Source organism: Oryzias latipes, chromosome 18 (genome assembly GCF_053564925.1).
Source record: "Oryzias latipes strain Hd-rR chromosome 18, Olatipes_Hd-rR_3.1".
NCBI classification, from domain to species: domain Eukaryota; kingdom Metazoa; phylum Chordata; class Actinopteri; order Beloniformes; family Adrianichthyidae; genus Oryzias; species Oryzias latipes.
The window spans coordinates 1,408,105-1,433,436 of record NC_136254.1 but is presented as its reverse complement, the minus strand read 5'-3'; the positions used below and the strand labels follow the sequence as shown (position 1 = coordinate 1,433,436).

General features: G+C 44.4%; 1 protein-coding gene across 8 annotated transcripts in view; it reads left to right on the top strand.

The window, feature by feature from the left end:
• mllt3 (MLLT3 super elongation complex subunit) overlaps window positions 1–21,987 on the top strand; it is a 41,527-nt gene extending 19,540 nt beyond the window's left edge. The window contains exons 4-14 of one of the 8 annotated variants that reach the window (XM_078936583.1): window positions 3,436–3,579; window positions 5,814–5,852; window positions 6,019–6,150; window positions 10,269–10,708; window positions 10,766–10,841; window positions 16,821–16,890; window positions 17,043–17,175; window positions 17,335–17,425; window positions 17,507–17,575; window positions 17,674–17,745; window positions 19,925–21,987. In XM_078936583.1, the coding sequence (XP_078792709.1) occupies window positions 3,436–3,579; window positions 5,814–5,852; window positions 6,019–6,150; window positions 10,269–10,708; window positions 10,766–10,841; window positions 16,821–16,890; window positions 17,043–17,175; window positions 17,335–17,425; window positions 17,507–17,575; window positions 17,674–17,745; window positions 19,925–20,056 (1,398 nt within the window). In that variant the 3' untranslated portion in view covers window positions 20,057–21,987. Of the gene's footprint in view, window positions 1–3,435; window positions 3,580–5,813; window positions 5,853–6,018; window positions 6,151–10,268; window positions 10,842–16,820; window positions 16,891–17,042; window positions 17,176–17,334; window positions 17,426–17,506; window positions 17,576–17,673; window positions 17,746–19,924 lie in introns of all 8 variants that reach the window. The other 7 variants (XM_023966205.2, XM_023966207.2, XM_023966206.2 and 4 more) reach the window with 7 other exon arrangements.
• Window positions 21,988–25,332: the final 3,345 nt, after the last annotated feature.

The window sequence follows — 25,332 nt, the reverse complement described above, 5'->3', positions numbered from 1 at the left end:
TCCTCTGGTGGATTCATTCCTGATCCTCTGGTGGATTCATTCCTGATCCATCCTGGTGGATTCATTCCTGATCCATCCTGGTGGATTCATTCCTGATCCATCCTGGTGGATTCATTCCTGTTCCTCTGGTGGATTCATTCCTGATCCTCTGGTGGATTCATTCCTGATCCTCTGGTGGATTCATTCCTGATCCTCTGGTGGATTCATTCCTGATCCTCTGGTGGATTCATTCCTGATCCTCTGGTAGATTCATTCCTGATCCTCTGGTAGATTCATTCCTGATCCTCTGGTGGATTCATTCCTGATCCTCTGGTGGATTCATTCCTGATCCTCTGGTGGATTCATTCCTGATCCTCTGGTGGATTCATTCCTGATCCTCTGGTGGATTCATTCCTGATCCATCCTGGTGGATTCATTCCTGATCCATCCTGGTGGATTCATTCCTGATCCATCCTGGTGGATTCATTCCTGATCCATCCTGGTGGATTCATTCCTGTTCCTCTGGTGGATTCATTCCTGATCCTCTGGTGGATTCATTCCTGATCCTCTGGTGGATTCATTCCTGATCCTCTGGTGGATTCATTCCTGATCCTCTGGTGGATTCATTCCTGTTCCTCTGGTGGATTCATTCCTGATCCTCTGGTGGATTCATTCCTGATCCTCTGGTGGGTTCATTCCTGATCCTCTGGTGGATTCATTCCTGATCCTCTGGTGGATTCATTCCTGATCCTCTGGTGGATTCATTCCTGATCCTCTGGTAGATTCATTCCTGATCCTCTGGTAGATTCATTCCTGATCCTCTGGTAGATTCATTCCTGATCCTCTGGTAGATTCATTCCTGATCCTCTGGTAGATTCATTCCTGATCCATCGTGGTGGATTCATTCCTGTTCCATCCTGGTGGATTCATTCCTGATCCATCCTGGTGGATTCATTCCTGATCCATCCTGGTGGATTCATTCCTGATCCATCCTGGTGGATTCATTCCTGATCCATCCTGGTGGATTCATTCCTGATCCATCCTGGTGGATTCATTCCTGTTCCTCTGGTGGATTCATTCCTGATCCTCTGGTGGATTCATTCCTGATCCTCTGGTGGATTCATTCCTGATCCTCTGGTAGATTCATTCCTGATCCTCTGGTGGATTCATTCCTGATCCATCCTGGTGGATTCATTCCTGATCCACTGGTGGATTCATTCCTGATCCTCTGGTGGATTCATTCCTGTTCCTCTGGTGGATTCATTCCTGATCCTCTGGTAGATTCATTCCTGATCCATCCTGGTCCCACAGAGAACCTCAGCGTCTTAAGCTCCGCCTCCTGTCTCTGCATCAGAGTCTCTGAACCAACAACATCTCCCCACAGTCTTCTTCACTTTTCCTTTCATTCTGGATGACTCTCTTTGGTCACACATCAGACCTGAAACCTTCCTCCACCCGTTCCAACCTGCTTGCAGACGCCTCTCCACCTCTTTCTTACACTTTCTGTTGTTCAGGACTGTTGACCCAAAGTCCTCCACCTTCTCCACCTTCTGCTCCCTGTAACCCCACCTTCCTCTTCAGATCCTCTCATTCACACACAGATGCTCTGTTCTGCTTCAGCTTCATTCCTGATCAAACCTCCACCTCTCTAGATGTTCCTCCACCTGCTTCCTGCTCTCACTACTGATCACATCATCATCTGCAAACATCATGATCCACAGAGATTCCTGTCTTACCTCTTCTGTCAGTCTGTCCATCATCATAGTAAACTAGACAGAGCAGTCCCTCCTCCTTCAACTCCTCTTCCTCACCTACAAACATCTCACTGCTGTCTTCCAGCTCTGAACAATTCCAACCTTCTCTGTCACTCCAGACCACCTCCTCCTCCTCCTCCTCCTCCTCCAAACCACAGCTCCTCTCTCTGGATCCTGTCCTCTAGATCTACAAAGACACCATTCAGCTCCTCCTGACCTTCTCTGACCTTCTCCAGAAACCTCCTCAAAGCAAACATCCTTGCTTCTCTTTCTCTGCAGGAAACCAAACTGTTGTTCCTCTGACCTCAGTCTGGCATCCACTCCTCTTTCCCATAATTCCTTGCGGCTCATCTGTAGTTTCTCTGCTCATCTCCTTTCTTCTTCTTCAAAATGGAACCAGAACATTTCTCCTCCATTCCTCCTCATCTTCTCCAAGATCTTGTTCAACAGTCAGAAACTCTTCTTCCTCCTCTCCTAAACTCTTCCAGACCTCCAACTGTCTTTCTACTCTTCATCCTCGCTGATCTTTGCTTCTTCCAGCTCCACAGTCATCTCTTCTCCTCTGTTCTCCATCGTATTCCTGATTCATCAGATCTTCAAAGGGTGTATTCAGACTGAAACTTTGTCCCAGATTATCTGGGGAAACGAACTCTGGTTCACTTTGAGGGAACCAAACATGTCCAGTCGGAAAACAGTCTTAGTTTTATCCTCCTCAGTTCCTCTTTTTCATCCACTGATGATCAAACATCTGCTTGCAATCCATAAGTTTTCCTCTTTTCCCATCTGGTCTCTTGAACACAGCAGATCCACCTTTCAACCATCTCGACCCACTAGTTTTCATGTTGACGTCTCCTCATTCAAAGCTTCTTCTTCTGCCTTTCTTTCTTTTTCTCTGGCTGTCTACAAACACTCTTTCCTCCTCTTCCTCCACAAACACAAGTCTAATCTCCACCAACCTGTAGGTCACCAGCACCTTTGGCGGTCGTCGTTAGCCTGGTTTGACCCAGTTTTAATAGTGATTTTAAAAGCTCACATGTGTGAACTGGCTTTGGTTCTAATGTCAGATGCTCCTCCGGGTCCAAAAAAACTAGCCTATAAATGAGCTGTGGAACCTTGTGGTTGTATTGATCTGTTTAGTTCAATACATGCAAACATTTTGTTCATCTTATTACTTTTTTTAAACTCTTTTTATTTCAAGGATGGAGACGTTGATGTCTTCACTGTTTACCAAACGGATGTCCCCAAAGCTAACGGGACAGACATGCATGTGAACCAGCTGTCACACCAGATCTTTTTCTTCTTCACCAAACACAAGAGTTTCTCACAGAAACTGCAAACACATGTCCAAAACAGCAGCTGTGCTGTAATTGTAGGAGTGTGTAAGTGTGACATCATGTCTGATGGAGAAAGTAAGAGACAGAGCGTTTTTTTATGAGCACTGTTTAAGCTCTGGGGCTGCTACTCCTGCCAACCACCTGTCGTTTTTATTAGATCCAAAACATCTGACCAATTTCTGTGAGTCTTAAAAACATTTGAAGAAAATGATTGACGCTGAAAGCAAAGCAAAAGAGATGATTCTGTAGCTGAACAGTTTCCTCATGTGATGCAGGAGGCAATGCTGCATGTTTAGTGTCACGGAGCCACGTTTTACTTTACTTCTGACGCGTTCTCTCTGTTCTGGTGACTCTATGCCCGTCCTTAGGAAGAACCGAAGAAAGTTCGCTTCGACTACGACCTTTTTCTGCACTTGGACGGCCATCCACCGGTGAATCACCTTCGCTGCGAGAAGCTCACCTTCAACAACCCAACAGAGGAGTTTCGAAGGAAGCTGCTGAAGGCTGGAGGGGTGCGAACGCTGATCCTTAAAAAGGCGATTTCATGGACCGGCTTGAAATGTCGGTGAAGGTTCCCGGTCATCCAGGTCATGTCGTCTTCAAATTGAGTCATGGCAACTCGCTGTCACGACTCGATTTCAAGACGACTGCTTTAAAAATGAAAAACAACCTGCAGAGGTTAATTGAAAGCACAACACAGGAAAAAGACTAAATAAAAGCTCATCAAAAACTATTGTACCTAAAGTGATAAAACCACATTTTAAATATGAAAGTTAACAATCACTGTAAGCAAAAAGAGAAAACATAAGACTAAGGCCCGGACGACTTCTCCCTACCCCTACATTTATCCCTCCAAGCAAAGAGATATGGGAAAGATGTTTCCTTCAAATTCAGACGTTACTGCCGCTCGATGACGTCATCAAAGGTCGCCGCTCATCTGTGTTAGCGCGTAGCTGCTAGTGCTTGAAAAATGCTGAACAACATTTTTAAACTTTAAAAAGTCATGCAAAACCAAAACTCATTTATTTATTTAATTGTTTTTTTGTATTCAGGCCAACTTTCAAAGAAGATGGTAAAATAGAAAAGTTCATTTAAATATATTCTGTCATTTATAACCTTTGTTAAAGAAAGTAAAGGGAGACAAAGGAAACTAATCTAAAAAGTTAAATTTTAGTTTTGGCCATATTTCCTAGCCCTACACTGAGCTAAAAAAAAAAAAAAAAAAGTCTGGACTGAAGTAAAAGTAAAATTTGTCTAATATGAGAAAGATTGTTCCAGATCTTTGCTGCTTCGGCTTCACAGTTTTAGTCCTGCTCCAGGCATCGGGTCCGTCCCAGCTGGTTCTGATTCTACGTTCACATCGGGCTCAGAAACACGTTCAGGCAGCCGCTTCCAAAGAAAAGTCTATGTAAAGCCGCGTATATGCATGTTACACATATGCATGTTTTCGGCTTCGGCGTTCCACAGTCTCGCTTTCATGCACGGCCGTTTTTAAGCTCTACGTACAAAACATGCAGCCATTAAATGTGCGTTGAAAGTTAAACCAGTTGAACTTTGACCAGACAGGTTTGGTGGTGATGTATGGATGGTGTTCTTTAAAAAAACACTGAGGTTTGGAATTGAAATCGACCATGAAGGAGAAATGTTTAACTGCGATTTGTGCCCGGCTGCAGTTCTATGACATCAAGTCTTTCATTTATCGGAATAGAGATGTGAAAGAAAAAGCCTGGAGCGCAACTCGCCAGATTTACACCGCTTTGATATTTCACATGAAGACTCGGTGAGACACGCGCCGGTGTCAGGCAGCAACAGTCCAGTGTGAACAGCATCTGCTGAAAGTCAAGGGTGGCCGTTTGTCACGCTCTGGACACGCCACACGTGTCCGATGTGTACGTAGCATCGAGGGACACCCGTGTCAGAGCGGGTCTCTGGTACCAAACTAAGCTTTAGATCCTAAAGGATATTCTTTTAGGGACCATGTGTACTACACATTTTCCTAAAATCCAAAACCTTTTTAACCTGTTCCTAGCTGAGGTGACCACAAACGCTGAGGTCATAAGACCCTCGTCGCTTCCTACCTGGTCTGTAAAAGTACAGCTGCATCATTTCACTCTTGTGGAATCAAACTATCATAAGCCGTTTTGTCAGGAAAATTGTGCCAGCTCTTTGAATTGCATGAAGCTTCTATTGTTCCATGTTTGCTTGGCCGAGACCTCCGTCTGTTGACCCCAAAGGGAGGAGTCCTGTTGTCTTGTGTTGGAATTTTTATGGCCAGAGTTAAGTGCCCTCTGTTTATTTTGCCCCGCACCCCTGACTCTGCCTTAGGAAAGGCTCAAGAATCGACATAAAGCGTGCTGAGACGTAACCTTTGTCTCCGAATCTTATCTTCAAAAACGTTTAAGTCTGTTTATTACATCCATGTTCCACTGGAACAACCGATGAATGTTGGTGGGAGTTTTGGCCAAACGAAACCAACCTCTATAAAAGTCAAACACTGATCTGTATGACGGCTGAGGAGGCCGTGGACGTCCATCTAAGCTTTGGTCCAGTCCTGGATGTTTGTGTGAAACACTAGAGGAAGAACCAGAACCGCCTTGGGAGTCGAGGCTTGTTTCTCTACATCTGTTTAGTCGACCGACCAGTAGAGAGAATCTTAGTTTTTTGGTGAACAGCACAACAGCATGTGACCGTTTGATGAGTAAGCTAGGAAAAAGGATGACTTCTGTCTTTTCTTCCTCATTTACAGCAACGGGATCCTCAGAAACGTGGTTCAGAAGAATCCAAAGTAAGATCTTTAGCAGCCTTGTAAGCTCACATGTGCATGTTTTTCCACATTCTTCAACACTACAGACGTTCAGGAACCTTTGAGTCATCTGAACTCTTTTTAGCCCACCGTTGATTTGAGCTTTTGTCGTGTCTCTGCTCACGTTGGCTGGTTACTTTGGTCTCAGCAGGTGATGGTGATGCAGGAAGGCTCGACCTCGCTGTTCAGCCAGCACCTCAAGCTGCCGACGCTTCCCAACAGTTCGCTGACGTCCTCTCTGTCCGACCCAAAGAAGAGCAAGCCCGCCCATGGATCAAAGGTCTGTGTCAGTGCCAGGTACAGCCCACAGCTGGAGGGGTTTTTGTTTTTATGCCCAGACCCCTGAATGGGGGTCGACCCACGCCTGTGGAGGGGCTTCATGTGTGCTTGTAGTTCTCTAGAAGCTGGAACGGCCAACCCAAGGCACGTCTTGAAAATGGAACGATTGTCATGCGTGTGGTTGGTGGACCGTGTAGTTAGGCTAATGTGAGTTACATGCGCTTATAGCATGGTCCAGGTGAATACTCGATTCTGATTGGCTGCTGGGTGTGGAATAAAAAGTGATGCACGCCTAAAAAAGAAGTTCCGGTCACATGGCTTCTGTATCACTGCGCCGGCTCCTTTAAAACAAACTTTAGCTTCATCATCTGGACAAAAACGAGCGGATGGAGGTGAACTGATGCTTTATTGAACACATGGAGATCATCAGCATAGATATCGATTTAGATAGTCGAATCTTGACTGCAGCGCCAGTGCGGCGTGTCACGTTACGTGACAATGCGCCCATAACAAATACTCCGCTTTTTGTGAAAAAAACGATCCAAATCAATAAAAAAAACAAGAATAAAAACTGGTTGAATATTTATTTATTTTTTAAGTTACAGTGGTATAAGCGGGTTAATGACCTTCGAAGTGTGCATTATCAGAAATTAACGCCTGAGGCACACTTTGAAGGCCATTGACCCTTACTTGTGACGTGTGAGTAATGCTGTCGTACGGCGTCCTCACGCCACACTCAAGTCATCATTAAGGTGCGTCAATCGACTCGTAGATGTGATACAGGAGAGCCTGAAAGACGCCCACTCAGACTTCACAGATTTTCTCATTTCACGCAGGTGTGTTCACTTATCACACAAACAGCACTAACGGGCCACTTGACCAGTGCGCTGGGTTTGGGGGGGGCAAAAAGTGTAAAAATCAGGTGCACTCTGACCTGTCACCCACACCATGCCCGTAGTAGAAGTAAGACGACTCAATCTCTGAGGCTCCGCCTTTCTCTCCTTGTAGGTCCCACCCATTTCATGACATCATGCTAGAGTCGGCCTCGGCAGCGTTTCTGTGTTTCTCCCATGAAAACAAACAACATCCAAACTTTTACAAAGATGGATGTTCATCTAAAAGGAAAGCGTTTAGCAGATCACCGCTAGCTCCATTGAGAAAGTGGGCGTGTCTGTTAGCCTGGGGGCGGAGCTGGCAGCAGACTCTTCCTGGAAGGAGCGGTTCCTCACTTTGTGACGTCACAATGTGAGAACCCACTCATTTTCAGGCTTGGGAGGGGCTGGTGCTCAGAGAGCAGAGTTTTTAGAGGAATTCTCAGAAATGCGTTAATGGATCAAAATACAACTTTGGGGTTTTGTGAGGAATGAAGATTATAAAAAACACATAAAAAATGATGAAAGGAGCGACCTTACTGAGCGTTTAGCTAAGTCGTTATCCTGGGAAGCTCACATTTTGAGATGCGTTAGAATAAGCCTGCCTTTCTGTTTAGTGTTGTCATTGTCTTTAAACTGAGTCAGTTAGGAGGTGGGTTAGGAGGTGGGTTAGGGGAGGCCTGATTCACATGGAAGCGGTTTCCAGTCTAAACGGCGTATGGGATGAATTGCTTGTGGAGCAGGAGGTCACACTCTTACCTCTCATCCCTTTGTTTTCATCATTACCGGTTCAGCCCCACTGCACAGTAATCAGAGAGCCCCCCCCCACTGATGAACACAGAGGGTTCAACAGCTTTTCCCCTCGTTACCAATTAATTCAAGTTTCATCCTTCCTGTTGTGCCAGCTCTGTAATAGCTGTCCAAACCTGCTGCGGTGAGGATAGAAGTCCTGGTTGAAAATGCTTCTTTTCACATTTTGACTTGGCAACTTGGTAACTTCTAGAGTAAAATAGAAAGAAAAAACAGTCCTGAATGACAGCCTTTGACTCTGACTGCATTGACTGGCCTACAAGCCCTTTATGTCTCCAAATAACACACAAGACGTTCAGAGCTAGATGTACTAGAAATCCCATCACCTCACAGAGATGTGTGAAGCACTGCTGCCTCATTTTCTCTTCTGGATAGCGCTTCACGTTCTTAAGCCAAAGTTCATCTTTTGACGGTGGATTCCAGAGATTTCACTAAAGGAAATGCCAAAAAATGTGTTAATAATTGATGTATTTCATGATGCAACTGAAAAAAGAAGTGCTGTTTGGTATTAGTTTCAGAAAATTCTGATATCTTTCACCATTTTATCTTGACTCCTTTGTGTTGGAAGAAACGTTTGTCTGTGCTGGCATGGATTCATGCAGATGCATGCGCAGCGATTGGTACCCAGTGAGAGGCTGCTGATTGGTTGATTCATTGAGAAGCTAAAGAATCGTACTTGTGTCTTGGGTTTTTGTGATTGTCATAGTTCAATGTGTGTGCTCGTGTGTGCGCGTGACGTTTCACACACGGACTAAACATTTTTTCGGACGGACAATTTGTTCCTGGTTACGAAACAGTTCATCACAGGTACAAACAGGTTCTTTTCTACAGACAATCTTTCACAGACACACAAATCTCAGGCTGTCTTCAGACTGGACACTTGGAGTGAACCAGATTTTGTTTCCACCATTATACTGGAATGAATGTTCAGTCTGAATTCACCCAAGCGGACTCTGTCTGAGACCAGGAACTGCAGCAACTCATTGAAAGGCGATTGGATGAATTCAGGCTCATCAGAACAACTTCTAACGTGATCCACATCGCTTCTCACTGTTTCCCCAACAATCTATATGTCAAGAACACGTATCAGTGATTCCTTCTTAGCCGTCGTCTCCTCAGTAACCGCCCTGCAGCACGACTCCACCGGACCAAAGTAAAAGTGTTGAACCTGACGTTAATACAGACGTTTAAAATCGGTCAGAGAAATACAGACCAAAGGTTTGGACACACCTTCCCATTCATGTGAATGAGAAGGTGTGTCCAAACCTTTGGTCTGTACGGTATAAAGTTTGAATCCGTGATTTATCCCGACCAGGATAGCATGGCTTCTACTATGTCTGCCTCTGGTTGCTTTGCCCCGCCCTCGTCATTCCTGGCCAATGACTGAAGAGATCTTTCGTCATGTGGTTTTGCTTTCAAGTTCCTGTTCGAATCAGAAATATCTGATAGACGGGAGTCTAGGTACAGACCAAAGGTTCAGGACTCGATCCAGACCAAATTGAAGGACTCGGTCTGGACCCACAGACTTTTCCGATCTAAGTACAGACAAACACAAATCCGCTATTACAAGTACGAACCCCTTTTTACGAATACTTTTGCAGTAAATCTAACGTCATCCGTCTCCTGAAACGGCCAACTCAGGACTGCGATGCACATAAACCTGGATGTGTCGATGGAAACTCCGCTTTGGCACCTGTCAGTGAACGGTTCGTTTGTTAGTTTGAAGGGGTCTCTCTGATGAACTGGAGGATTGAGGGGTTTTTCCCGCGCTCCCTGACGGATCATCTAAAACCTCTTTGCCACTCTGGGCTACGAGGAGGTGAAGAATGAGCAGCTTTACATCCTGCCGGCCCTCAGGGTCGCCCGTCAACAGACCGACGGAGGCTTTTGTGGTGGCGGGGCGGATCTGTAGCAGGACATTGTCGTCTAGACTGCCTTAATGGCTTTACTGCTCATATGAAACTGGGACAGTGGTGCTGGAGGGAAGAGCCGGTAACAAATGGCCCCCGTCGTTCCAGCCGGTGATTTTCCTCCTTTCACTGCAGCACTTTTAATGTTCAGCAAGTGTTTCTGTTGAAAAGCAGCTTTTGTCTTCCTGAACACAGTGGCTCAAAAAAAGTTACATTTTGTGCTCCAAAGATTTTCACTAAGGAACAGAAGTTTGTCTGAAAGCTCGTGCCTTTGCCCCATTATGTTTGCCCTTTGACCCAAGGAGGCATTTCTTTCTTCCTTCAGCCCCAATCCTGCTTAAAGCTTCAGTAACTCAGTTATTTTTCTCAAATTCTTGGCTCTTCTGAATGATGTTTGCACATGTAGAGGATATTTTGTCTGCATGGACATTTTGAGCCACCAGCATGAAACAAACGAATGCAATCGTCTTTTATTGGATGCTTTATTTTCCTCCTGATATTTATTTATTTTGTTTGCTATTGATCAGCAGGACGGCTCCAAAGGAAGTGGTTTGACCCTCCTCACCACCTCTTCAACCACCAGCAGCAGCAGCTTCCCCAAACTCCACAAACCCTCCAAGGACCAGAAAGTCAAGGCTCCTAAAGACTTAAAAGAGCCCAAAAGTGCCTTCAGAGACTCCGGCTGGGAAACCAGCAAAGTCCCCAAAGAATCTTCACGGAAACCCAAAGAGAACCAGCCACTTAGAGACAGCAATCCTAAGATGGGATTTAAAGAGCCCAAAACGTTCTGCAAGGACCACCGCAGTGAGGGCGTGTTGCACGGCCCGGGGGCTAACAAGCGTCCGCCTGCCCCGGACGGCAACGACCCCATGACCAAAAAACGCAAGAAGGGATTTCTGGACTCATCAGGGAAGCCGGTGTCGGGCTCAGACGCTCCGCATTCGGATAAGAGGCGTTTAAAGGACAGACTGCAGACGGGTTTCAGCAAATATAAAGCAGATGGCGACGAGCCGGAGCACAGGAGGAGTTGTGCCCCTCCATTCCAGGAGGCGGGGGAGCGCAACGACTCCGACATGGAGGACCAGTCCATCAAGTCAGACGTGAGTACATGAAACATTATTGATTCAGTGGAAACCTGTTAGACTGGCTGTTCAGGAAGCAGAAAGGAGGATTGTTGGTGGTCCGCTGGCCGTGGAGGTGCTATGATATCAAAGAAGCAGCAGGAAGAGGGCCCTCTTTAATGGGGGGTCTGCACTGCTCTGGGGGGGGCTGGGTGTTCTGAAGGGACAAAGGGGTCGCCAGCAATAAAACCAGCAGGAGATCAGCTGCTGGCGTGTTTGTCCCAAAAAAAGATGTTGATCGAATTTGTTTGCGGGGTTCACAGAACATTTTTATCCTTGTGCCCCCCCCCCATGGCTGCACCTTCAGGGGGGGGCGGAGAAATTCCCTTTCTGTCGTTCTCTCATTGACATTTGGCTGGTCTGCACGTTTGAAGGAGCAGCGTCCCATAAAAGTGGCTCTTTTAGAGTTAAATAGTGACAGAGATTTATGGTTTTACAACACCTGAGTGGAGAGGGGGGGGCACGGCTGTGAATGACAGGAGCTGCACTTTCATCTTTTCAGCCTTTCAAAGAGGAAAAGGGTTTAGTGTCGGCCATGAAAGACCCCCAGCCCTGCGTTTGAGCGGTTTCCTGTTGGGCGGCGCTGCTTCTCTTTTGTGGATCTCTTTCTGGAAGAGTCGTGACTTGAACAGAACCCGTGTTTTTGTGGGCGGGTCTTTAAGGTTTAATCATCCAGTGTGTGTCTGTGTAGGAGGGGGTACAGCAGGGGATGTGCGGTGACAAATGCCAGGTGTTTGATTCTCCCCAGGCGAACGACCCCGGTGGGCTGGGAGGGGGTCAGCACAGGGCGCCGCTCTCATTCCTCGTGTTGCTTTGCGTTTGATCTCAGGGTTTTTCCAGGAACGCAGTTCTGGGGGTGACATGTAGGGGGTGGAGCCTGAAACCTGTTCTACGGTGAACTGGATGAAGGTCTTATTGAAGCGTCAGCAGTGATGAAGCTGAGTCTTCCCAGAGGCATCACCTGCATCTCAGGTGGGGTTGTAGGCAGCTGGAAATGAGTTTGTGTTACTGCCTGAAGGCCGGGATAGAGTCCTGCGCGGGACTATTTTCTTCATCCCGCCCGTGCCGGCCGAATTTCTGACCAATCCCGCCCGCACCCGCAAAACTCTGAGAATTTATTCCCGCACAGTAATAGAGATGCATTGATTTTGTACCGTCTCCCGTCCTGCAGGGAAAAACACGTATTTGTATTGATATTATTACAGAATTTCATCTCCTCCTCCAGCCTCATCTTTTCATGCATTCCTCTTTGTGTAATGTGCAACTTCATTATTAAATCTATTTTCACTAATCCTGTTGTTCACTGACGGTCACACATTCCCAGATGTTTTTAGGGAAAGTGGGGGCTCCTCGGCTCAGGGAGGTTCTGATAGAGTGACGTTTAGCTTTTCTGGTTCTGATGGTTTTGGAGGAGGGTCTGCCTTCGGTTAAAACTGATCCTCCCGTGTGTGCGCGTGTCCGCGCAGACAGACGGCCTGAACCAGCTGGTACAGATGCAGGTCACAGTAGAGGATCTTAAGCAGGAGCCCGAGTCAGAACCCGACGGTCGGGCACTAAATGACAATCATTACGTTCGGGTCGGGTTTCTCTCTCGCTGACTTTTTTAATAACTATATTGTAATGGCTGCGAAGAAGCTCCTTAGGCGGGCGGCTGTCAAACAGCTCTTTATTAATCTTGTACGTCAGAACGGTTACACACAGGTAGACCTCGCCCCCTCTATCCCACCAGTCACCAGCCCACCGTTGATTGACTAACAGGAAGCGCAGACACAGAGCCAGGGGGCACGCTCTGTGCACGTGTCGTGAATGTAATCTTCCCTCCGCAAGTCTGCATCTATTTTGTTTAGGTATCCCTGATATGGAGCAGCAAGAAGTCAAGGAGAAACCTCAGACAAGGGAACTGAAAAGGCAAACACGCACCGCCGCGGCTGCAGAATTTCTCTGCGTACTGAAGCGAGTGCGCATCAAGATCTGTCTTTCACTCTCTAAGTCTGGCCTCTTATTCTGTGTTCCAGCATTATTTCTTTGTTCAAATGCATTTATCATGATCATAAAAATATGTAGACATTTTAACCTTAAATCTTTTTTCTGGCAAAAATACTATGGGATAAATTGAACTTTGGGGTTTGCTTCAGGCTCGGGCCTGCAAATCAAGTTAATTGGTCGGATTCGGGGCGGGTTCGGCTTTAATGCCCGCGGGCCTGTGTCGGGTCGGGCTGGATTTTTTAGGCCCGATCTTACCTCTAGGTCAAAGTCATTTGAATTTATGGAGGAAAAAAAGCATTGTAATGGTTCAACAGAGCTGAAAATCTATGAATTAAGTTTTTCCTGACTGAAAAATACTTTTTTTTAGCTTCAGCCTTTTCCGGTTTTTGCTGTTTTGCGCCTCAGTGGGGCATCAGCACGCAGATCTGAACACAATGAGTGTCAAGCGATGAACCTCGTTTGAGCTTCTTTTCTGCTTCATCCATTGACATCATGTCCATGCCAGGTAACCTGCTCCTTCCTGATCCAGCGCAGTGTTGCCGGATAGAGTCACAGCTCTTTCATCCTTCTGCTGCACTAGAGCGCCCCGACTATCGTGGCAACCTACGATGACCGTATTTAGGGCTCTATGTGTAAAACAGACTGAGGATTGCGGGGGAAACCAACTCTCAGCTGCAGAGGATGTGAACAGGTGAACAGGTAGAGAGGAAAATCAGGTAAAGAGGCGGGGGAGGGGCTTTGGCTTCAAACTCTGTCAGAGAGATGGAAACACGGCGTCAGATTCAGACGCAGCTTTCCCTGCGGGAGTTGAAGCAGAGACTTTCTCTGGGATGATTTTATGAACTCAAACATGGAAACATGATTACCAAGTAGAACTCTTCAAAACAATAAACCTGATCTGTCCACATTCTCAGTGTCTACCATGCATTGAGAAACACATCGCTCCATGCAGCGATCAGACCAGAACTTTAGCTGGTAGCTCCGCCCACACGCGACAGCGGTATCAGGCTTTAAAGAACACAATTCCTAAGAACGGGGCGTTGCAAACCCCCAACAACAGGTTAGATGACAAAGGCCAGTGGGCGTCTCTACCTGGTGCCTTCACCGAGCTTCAGTACATAAGACTCCAACAGCCGCACAGCCTAACGTAGTCCGTTATTATATATTCATGAGATATTCATGGCAGCACTGATCCCGCAGGGGGTTTTTTTTGCCGCCCGCAGCACAATTCAAACCACCCAATCCCGTGAGATTTGCGTTGGGTCCTGCGTGACCCAGCAGGACCCAATCCCAATGCAGCCCTCTAGGCCGCGTCACACAGCCACCAAGTACGTTTGGATGTAAACTGGTCATACGTGAACATAAGTGGAAAAGGGGAGAAACGTTGTGGTCTTTAGGTGAAACTTTCACAGATGTATCAGGAATGAACCGTGTTAAAACCACAGAAGAAGCAGAAATAAACACGCTAAGAACACGTAAACCGGGGGTCTCAAACTCAATTTACCTGGGGGCCACTGAAGGAAGGGTCTAGCTGAGGGAGGGCCGCAACTTCAATCCACTTGATCGAGAAATGTATTTTTTTAAATTACATTTAAACATGCTAGTAAAAATGCATTTTAATGAAGGCATTGCAGATTTTAAAGAGGCAAAAATGACATGTCTGTCTTTTCAGATCAACACCAATGTTTCTCATGATCAAAGAACGTATTTTCTGATTGGACTGGTTTGATCACGACTGCATTAAGGACGTCTTAATCTTTCTGATTTCACTAAATGTCAATCAACAATTACTTTCCCCTTTTTTAATTTGATGAACTCTGTCAACCTTTTACAGCTGTGGTCTTTTCTGAACTTTCTTGTACAAAGATTAGATCCATCGGACGGCAGACAGACGTGGTCTGTAGAGGAGGACGAACGTCCTGCTGAGCAACTGTACAGGAAGTTTTGGTTCAAATCTAACAAAAGGTTGCTGGGGGAAATTAGTCAAACTGGACCAGACAACAGACGAGAACGGCTTTACATTTGTCGATTCTAAATCAAACATTTTTCTACAAGAACGGCCTCCGGGTTCTTTTGCTTGGATGTTTTTTTTCATGTTAACAGTTTGTGCTGTAGGTGGACCTGTGCCTTCAGTTGTGTTTTGACCTGTAAAAAGTGAGAGGAACTGAAGACTGATGCTTTCTGTGTCCCACATGAGCCGTTAGTGATAAGTTAACCCTGGCAGGGCGGTCGACCTCCGATCTGAAGATTGCAGGTTCGATTCCCACCTTAACCGCCCATGTGTCAAAGTTAGGGCTGCACGATGTGAGGAAAACTTGCGATATGCGATATTACAGATTAATATTGTGATAACGATATAATTTGCGGTATATAAACAAATAGCAAAATAACCAAAAACATCATTCCCATTTCATTGCAACAGTTTAAAAATTATGTGACTCTCGTCGACATAGGTGACAAACATCTAACATAATAGGCCTCCACCTGATTTGTCAAATGGATAAAGGGATTTATTTGAGTCGTTAAATGCCTCAAGTTGCCATATGATTGTTTTAACACATTTAAGGTTTGTGATTTATTGCGATTTTTTTGTCGACTTTTGCGATACGGATATTGCAGAGCTGGATATTGCCATAACGATAAATTTGCGATTTACTGTGCAGGTCTAGTCAAAGTGTCCTTGGGCAAGACCCTGAATTCTACCTTACCTCTGGTGGAAGGTTGGCGCCAGTGCTCAGCAGCGGAGCCGCCACCAATGTGTGACTGTGTGTGTGACTGTAAAATGCTTTGGGCCTTCGAGGACGGTCAATGGGGTGTAGGATATTCTTAACTCTGTTCTGGGCCGGACGAGCGTTCCCATGTGGCGTACACGTCACTGACAGTCTTATTTTGGTTTTCCCATCCGTGTCCATCGGGGTGCACAGAGTGTTCATCACATAATCAGATCAGGCCTGTTTAGGTGCACAGAAATACCTAAAGTGAGAGTCTGAGGTTGTCAAGATCTTGTGCATTTTCTAATTGTGACACACTCAACGCACAAACAGTTGCACGTTCACAAGAGAGACGGTGAGCGGTTTGAAACGTCTGCAGCTGCCTTAAGCCTTAGTCACAACTGTCCGTACGGGTGGATACTGGGTTTGACACTCTGGGCTACGAGGGCTACTGGTGAACGAATGAAATGGGGGCATCGTTAAATGTGCGTCATCAGCGTAGGGGCATCGTCTGTGTAAAAAAAAAAAACCTGCAAACAGCAAAATCAACCACAGACTTACCAGATTGTATCAGTGAAATGGGCAAAACAGTAGCTGCAGTTAAATATACAAAAAGTTATTTTTCTAGCAAAACACACAGAAAATACTATGAGTACAAAAAAGTTAATCGATTAATAGAATGAATCATATGATTATGAAAGTAAATGAATATAAATTTTCCAGAAGATTCCATGTAATAAGGTTAAGGTTTCACAGTCAAAGAGGAGGTTTTACATCCTCTTCCGGTTTTCTTCCTCCTTTTAAATGCTGTAAACGTGGGTTAAAAAAAAATAAAAAATAAATAAAAATAAACGTGGGTTCCATTTGTCATTGTTTCTGGTTTTGTTTTTGTACTTTTTATGCATAAATCATTACAGCTAATGCTCACATTTGCATTACTGGGCTGGGGAGACGGAGTGCACAACATGAGGGGATCCTGCACGATTCTGACTGTCATGCTTTCTTCCATTCGGTTTTCATATTCAACTTTTATGCATCAAACTCTGTTTTTCTTTAATACTTTCAGTTTTATCTCAGTTCTATTTATGGATCTTACAGATGTGTCAGAGAATATGAGACATTTGCTCTTTTCTATCGTTTCTTCTTTTATTCATCCTGTCATTGTCCAGTGAACGTTAGAAAACAGTTATTGTTATTTAAAATGAAGTGGGTTTCTCTGATGCAGAGATGTTTAGTGTTGTGTTTCGGTTTGTACTTTCAGTCGGAACAGCCCAGTCCGGCCAGTTCCAGCTCCAGTTCAGGTTTTGCTCCAACACACCACAAACGCCAAGGTAACTCGGCAGAAGGAACGCCAAACCTCTGATCCCGTCTGACCTGGACATGACTTGAAGTTGGAACTTTTCAAATGATGATGACGGGTTCTGGAGGGTTTGTGTCAGTCTGCAGCCAAACAACAACGTGAGCGTTTCTGTCTTTGACTCAGTCCTGGGGCCGCTGCAGTCTGTGATGCAGGAGCCGCACAGCGACGATGACGACTCCGAGGACGAAGAGGACAACGACATGGACTCAGACGGAGAGCAACCTGCACACGCACACCTCCCACACCATCAGCGCAGGTGAGTCAGGATGGAGACGGCTTTACCGATGCAGGTGAACAGCAGGCGTCCGTGTGAAGGAAATGTTTGTGGAGTTTATCGTCACACTTTGGGGAAAAACTTGGATTCATGTGTGAGCTTCTTGTGATTTCTGAAGCTCCTTCCTGTTTTTCTATCCAGGGTGAGTTTGAGTGACGGCAGTGAGAGCGACACCTCTCCACCCCCCTCCCGTAAAGACACATCCGCCCTGTTGAAGTCCACCAACAGCCAGGTAGCGGCGAGGTTGTCGGTGGACGCATCGTAGGAGTCGTCCCGCTCAGTGACTCACGGTTTGGTTTCGGTGTTCTGACAGATTCTGGAGGTGAAGAGTCCCATCAGGCAGAGCAAGCAGGACAAGAGCAAAAACCTGGACTGTGACAAGGTAGAGATGGACCCCCCCCCACAACCATGGTGTCAGCAGCAAAAACTGTTGAAATAAAAGAAAACGTTCTGTTGAACGCTTGGAAATGCTGTTTTCAGGCTTACCTGGATGAGCTGGTGGAGCTGCACAAAAGACTGATGACACTAAGGGAGGGGCACATATTACAGCAGGTGAGCTTCTGCTGGGTCACTGTCCAAAAAATCACAATACTAGAAGAAAACTGCAGGTTGATGCTGTACCGCTGGATGAAAATGAAACTTAAAGGTAAGAATTGTTAATAAATAAAGAAATGATCCAAGATGAGCATAAATAAAGTGAAAACCGCACAACAACAAAACATATCTGTTTGTGAAAAATGCCAGAGTCGGGTATCGAACCAGCGAGCTTCTGCACCAAGGATTCCCCATTTATTTCAATGGAGGCAGAAATCCTGGAATATCTGGAAAGGTTCAAGGATTTGAAGAACCAAAAGTTACAGCTGGAAAAAGATGAAAGAGCTGAACATTTGAATAGTTGGATGGTTGAAATAGATGAAAAACTGTGGGAGTTAAGCGGCCAAAAATGGAGGAAGAAGCTAGAATAAAGAAAGAGAAACAGGAAAACGAAGGTTGAATACTTTATAGCATTGAATCACTTAGTGTGTTTGTTCATTTCCATAAAAAAACAGATTTGTTTGTAATATTTCCGTGTGTCTGTGGACAGGCCCAACCCTTTTGACTGACATCTAAATGAAACAGTAATAACAGTCAGACTGTAAGACATCAACTGTCGTTGTGACCCTCACTGCTTTAAAAGCAGTAGACCAGCGGTCAGCAACCTGAACCTCTATAGATCCATTTGGATCAGTTTACCACTGAGATGAAAGCACAGGGAGCCGCAACACTAGATGTGCTAGAAAAAATGTTTTTCATAGTTCATTTGATAATACTTGTATGGATTCAAAATGCTGTCAGGATATTTTTTGAATTCTTTATTTTAATTCTTTATGAGCGTTATGTTTCTTTTGATCTTTTGTCCATTTTCCACAACCTTGAATAGAATTTCTGTCTGTCAAACACCAGAGTTCAGATGATGGAAACAGATTCACTTTGATGCAGACTCCATCTATTTATTTATTTAATCCAGTAAACACAATACATTATATTAAAACTATGTTTTATTAGGAAGCAGCTGTTAGTTTGTCTGGAATCATAAGTAGTCAGTCTAAGCCCCGCCCCCACCTCTCTACCTGTTCACACCTCTGCAGCTCCAAGTTGTTAACCACCGCGTGCAACCCCCCCCCCCTCCCCCCTCCAGCGTGTTCTACACAGACAGCTCAACATACGGTCATCGTAGCAGGAAGGTGACAGGATAGTGGGGGCGCCTGACACACATTTAGTTAATTTTATGTAGAAATGGGGGGTGTTAGTCTAGGGGGAGATGAGGCTGTTTTGTTTTGGGGGGCGCTCACGTGCCCCCTACCAGATCACCACTGACTGTCTTTCCAGAAGAACTTTCCATCCCATAACAGACTCTGGTCGGCGTTCACAGCTGCAGACACGCCCCCTCCCTGTGTTCACGCTGCTCTCTCTCTCCTGCCCGCTCGCCCCACCTGACGGTGTTAAAGGCGCCACGACAATCTGAGAACATGACGGTTATTTTACTAAACCACAGAGAGACGCATGCGGCTCCCGACCCCTGACCTAAACGTCACTCTGAGAGCTGGTTAGGTCCAGACATAGAGACAATAAGATGAGAAGCTTTGATTGTAGACAAACTTTAACCGTTTGAGACAGAATGTTAAGAAAAAAACAATAAAATACATGAAAGTATTTTAAGTATTGGTTATATAACCACGCAGAAAAATGATGCTTCCACCCCCATGCTTCACAGTGGTCACGGTGTCCTTAGGATGATTCTCAGTGACCTACATGACCCCCCCCCCCCCCCCCCCCCCCCCCCCCCCATCTGGATGAAGCTCGTCTGTTGGACTAGTTGAACATGTAGTTGCAGAGTTAGATAAGTTAATTCTCTCTCAGAGTTCTGGTTCATGGCCTGTCTGTCCTGGGGGGGGATCCCTCCTTCATGTGGACCCCCCTGAGGTTTCTGCCATCTTTCTGAAATCAGTTTTTTTAGGAGTTATTTCTTAGAAGGGGGGGTCTAAGGGCAGAGATGTTAGTTTAGTTTAGCCGTTCCCTCTTGATTCTATGTTCTTTAGGATTCATGTTTATCACACAGTTACTGGAATGAAGCCGTTGAGACGACTGTTGTTGTAAATATTAGGCTAAAGAAATGAAATAGAATTGAATGTTTTCATCAGCAGTGAAGCTTCTGAAGGGACGGACTTTCCTTTTCTGTCCTCTTTCCCAGATCGTTAACCTCATCGAAGAGACCGGACACTTCCACATCACAAACACTACTTTTGACTTTGACCTTTGCTCCCTGGACAGAAGCACAGTCCGAAAGCTTCAGAGTTACCTGGAAACGTCTGGACTGTCCTGAGGCTCCGAGCAGCTGGCTGCTGGGTCTCCTCCTCTGCTCCACAGAACCCATCGGACCGCCGCTGTGCTTGGACGCGTCCGGCTCGATGGTGGGATCGGGCTTTTGGAGACGACGTCCTGCCGCACGAAGCAGGACTGGCATTGCTGGAAGGAGCCCCCGAAAGCTGTGGATCCTTGTGGTCGCTGCGTTGGTCTCCGTGGTCGCCATGCCGGCAGTATGCTCGTCCCTTGACTTGTGCATCAATGTGACAAAGGCGTGGTCAGCGGCGCCGGATGGCGTTGAATGTTATTTATTGAGTTTCCTTCGTAGGAGTGTGTGCTTTGTGTGAGTGGGGGGGGGTACAAAATGAGGAGATTTAGTGGAAGCACTTGACGACTGATTTATCTGACATCCAGCTTTCAATGAGGGGGGGTTTCAGCAGTGATGGATGGAGAACAATTGTTTAGCATGTTTCTGCTGTTCTAGATCCTGTTTCTAATGAACGACGACGCTCTTCTACCAAAGTTCATCTGAAACCTCCTTCTGTGCCGTCTCACCACCAGCTTCACTTTTGCTTTGTCTTCATATCATATCCAAACACACAGAGTTGATAAAAAGAAAATGTTCTGAACCAATTTGACATTTTTGTCTCCTACATTCTTTAAATTGACTGGAATTTCATCCCAAAAAGGTTTTCCACTCCAAAGTGGTGACGGAGCAGCAGGCCGGTCCTGCAGAGCTTCAGTAGCTGCGTTTCCATTGGCCGACGCTGCGCTCATTTGGGATCATAAATGGATCAAAAATGAGTGTTTGTGCCTGGAGGAGCTGGTTTCTGAGGCGTATCCTCAATATTTCACCAAAATGCAATGGAAGCACTTTTTTCTGAATAAATGCGTCACATGACCACCAACCGATGGCGATGAGCTTCTCAGTAGGAACCGGCGGCCTTGGCGCTGCACAGCGGGCGCCACCAGACGTCCCACAGCATCGCACAACTCAATTGTTGGATCCACAGCTCCTCTGGAAAATCACCAACCACCATTTACCAAAAACGGCTTCATCCGTAGCCCCTCCCACGTGTACGGAGCTCGCCGCTTTGTGGTCTGAAGAAGACGCCGACGTCTCCTTTGACAGATCACGATGACGCTGGCGTCGTGGCAGAAGTGTGAATGCATCTGCTGTCAATCATTTAATGGTCTCATCCATGTTTCTGGATGACTTACAGCGTTGATTTGGTTTGTGTTTATTCACACAATTTAATGGATTTAATGGAAACTGTGATTGTGAGACGTGTTTTGACCTTTTCTGGAATCATGCGTCTGATGGAAACGCAGCGACTGTCTTCAGACTAGAGACAGACGGCTCCTCAAGAACCCGGTTGGTTAAAGTCCAAATAGATTCCTGCCTTTCTTTTTCTTCAGTTGAGCTTTTCCGTAAACTTCTCACTAGTCCAGAAAACACAGACGATCAGAATCCAGAAACCGCGTGACGTAGTTTAGAGACTTTCCTCTCTGTTGTCTCTTTTCCACTGCAGCACCAGTGAAACTCGCCAAAAGCTTCTTGTCTGTTCTCATCATGGGAGTGAAATTCAAACCTCGCTGGGAGAAAGGAGGAGAAAACTCCCCAACAATGACAGTTCAACAAAAAGAAGTGTGCTACATTTTTGAGCTTGTACAAAGAGTTTTTAGAGAAAACCTTGAGCAATATGTTTTACAGGGGTTGGTTGTAGAGGCGACTCAGACATTTGACAGATTTGTACTATTATCTAAGCAAAACTTTCTCATTTATGGAAGATTTTTTTTTAAATCGTTAGAATTTCCGCAAAAAGTGCATTTCCAGTTTGAAATAAAAAGATAGCCGTTTCTTACAGAGGATTTTTCTTAATCTGTGCTTTTTCTTAGTCTCTTTTGTAATTTGAGTAAATTCAATAAATGTGTTGTACTGTTGAGCTACTTTTGAATACTCTTTTACTTCTGAAAGCAGAGTATCATCTAACATTTGCTGTCATTACTGGTTATGTGTGTTCATGAGAAAATAAGTCAACATATTATTACGAAGAAGCAAAACAATTCAGGTCTGAATTGAAGTTTGTAGAGAAGAAACGTTTAAAATCTCCTTTTTGGCCAATAATGTCAGTTGTGAGACTATATGGCTCTGTTTGTAAAGTGACAGCCCAATATTGGTAATATTTTTGGTTATTTAGCCTGTTTTAGGAGAAGAAAAACTGGTTTTATTTTTTAAATGCATATTTTCACCTTTTTAACTTAAATATTTATATATAGTTCTTTATTGTCATCCATACAATGAAATTAAGAGTTTTCTGGTCAGTGCAACATTCATACATTAAAAGAAATAAACAACTTACCACTAAAATTATAAATGATACATAAAACTACATAGAAAGTGCTTCAAAATGTGTTAAATTTGTTTAAAAAAACGGAGAAATAATAAAAATAAAAATTAATATAAAGAAAGCTCACAGACTAACAATTTATAAAATGAGATCCAGGTTTAACATTTTACATTTACTCACAAAATATTTAGTTAGCAAGGTAAATAATTAATTAAATGTTAAATATATACTTTCTAATTATATATTTAGTTTCCCAACTAAATGTTTAATTGGGAAACTAAACATTTTTTTAACATTTAGTTTACTCATTTCTTAATAATGTAAACCTACCCAGGCTAAATGAGGATCAAATCACAAACTTAGACTCTCCGCTCTCGCTGTCTGAACTTCATGAAGCTCTGTTACTTATGCCCAATGGTAAAGCACCAGGGCCTGACGGCTTTCCTGCTGAGTTTTATAAAGAATTCTGGGAACAACTGGCACCAACATTTTATAAAACGGTCACATTTATTAATGAGAGCCAATCAATGCCACCTAACATGAACTCAGCCAACATAATTCTTCTTCTAAAACCAGACAAAGATCCCACTAGTCCTTCAAGCTATCGCCCTATTTCTCTAATCAATGCAGATGTAAAAATTATCTGCAAAGCACTAGCACAGAGAATAGAAAAAATCACTCCTCACATAATTCACTTCGACCAGACTGGATTCATCAAAGGCAGACACTCGGATGATAATGTCCGTAGACTAGTTAATATAATAGACTTTGCCACCATTGAAAACCAGTAAATGACTATACTATCGCTGGATGCTGAAAAAGCCTTTGACAGAGTAAATTGGAAGTTCCTCATTGCTGCCCTCCATAAGTTTGGTTTTGGAGAAGCATTCATCAATTGGATCAAAATATTATATCACAACCCCAATGCATCAGTTAGAACTAATAAACAGACTTCCAACAGGTTATTTCTTGGAAGAGGAACCAGACAGGGCTGCCCACTCTCTCCTTCTCTTTTTGCTGTATTTATTGAGCCTTTAGCTGCAGCAATAAGACAGAATGAGAGCATTATAGGAATAAAAACCAAACACAGCCATCATAAAATTAGTCTCTATGCAGATGACATATTACTGTTTTTAAGGAATTTACATTCTGTAAATTAAACAGCAACAATCATTAATGAATTCTCCTCCATATCAGACTATTCCATTAATTGGAATAAGTCTGTTTTATTACCACTCAACAGGAATATGGAAAAAAGACTCACAATTCCAGTTAAAACAGGAAATATCAAATATTTAGGTATCAATAGAACTGGTGCAGCTAAACTACACCCCATTACTGAAAAGCATACAGGACGATCTAACACGCTGGACCAACCTGCCTCTGTCCCTTATGGGCAAGGTAGCCACAGTAAAAATGAAAATCGTACCCAAAGTTAATTATCTCTTCTCAATGATTCCCACACAACCGCCATTAAAATGGTTCAAAACATTAGACTCATCCATATCAAGCTTTTTATGGAAAAATAAACCTGCAAGAATTAGTCTAAAAACTTTAAAATCTGCAAAAAGCTGTGGAGGATTAGAATTACCTAACTTCCACAAATACTTTCTTGCAAATAGATTACAATACATCTTAAAATGGTTAAAAAATAATCCAGAAACCAACTCATGGTTAGACTTGGAACAGGCGTTATGTGGAAAGATCAACCTGTCACAGCTACCATTTATTAGCCAAACAGTTAAAAAAACAGGATTGTTTCAAAAGTATTAATATAAACGCCACTTTAACAGCCTGGTGGGAATTTCTCAAAATATCAAAATCATCAATTCAACCGTGCAAAATGACACCCATCTGGAACAACCCGGACATCCTTATTAACAAAAAAATGATCCACTTCCCAGCTTGGCAAGCAGGGGGCATAAAACAACTAGAGCACGTAATTATTGATAGAAGATTCATAACTCCCCAGGAACTTCAAGACAAATATGGAATAAATAACTTCTTGGAATATCAGCAACTTAAATCAAGTATTACTAAAAAGTATAAATATAAAGACGACGATTTAAAGCTACCAGATGTAGTTACCACTCTGATTAATTTTTCAATGAATAGAACTCTCTCCAAAATATACAAACTTTTATGTAATTTAGATAATAATATTTCACTCCCAACAACAAAATGGGATGCAGATTTGAGCATCAGCACAGATGAAAGTTTTTGGTCAGAACTTTGTCTAAACACCTTTAAACTGACAAAAAGTCCAAATCTGCAGCTAATCCATCTCAAAACTCTTCACAGAATTTACTACACTGGACAGAGGATGTTCAAGATGGGTCTCAGTAACTCAGACATTTGTCAGCACTGTGACAGTAATCTACCCGACAGTTACATGCATGCACTGTGGTTCTGCACGCCTGTCCAGGCTCTCTGGCAGCAGGTATGTGCCGATTTATCAGTCTGGCTTAAGGTTTCAATCACAGCTTCACCGTCACTTTGTGTGCTTGGTGACATGAGTGCCATCGATATAGAAGAAGGATTAGCATCTATCATTTTCACAACTCTTTGTATTGCTAAAAAAACTATTTTAATAAATTGAAAAACAAGAAAAATATAAATATAAGTCAACACAGAAATCTGCTGTTTGATCATATCAGCTTGGAAAAAATGTCAGCCCAAGGTTCCAGTAACTTTGAAAGAATCCAGTCTCTCTGGTCTCCCATAGTAACTCCATGACTTAGGGGGTGGGGGGGCCTGGTCATCGCTGCTCCTTGTCTGTCTGCCGTGGTTAGGGGTGGGGTTGGGGCCTTGTGGTGTCCAGTGGGGGCAGTGGAGGCTCGGTCGGTTGGGGGGTCTGGTTCTGCACCTGGGCGGGGTGGGCAGGAGCGCTGCATGCTCTTCCATGCTTCAGTGTGGGGGGGTATGGTGGCATGGAGTCTGGTTG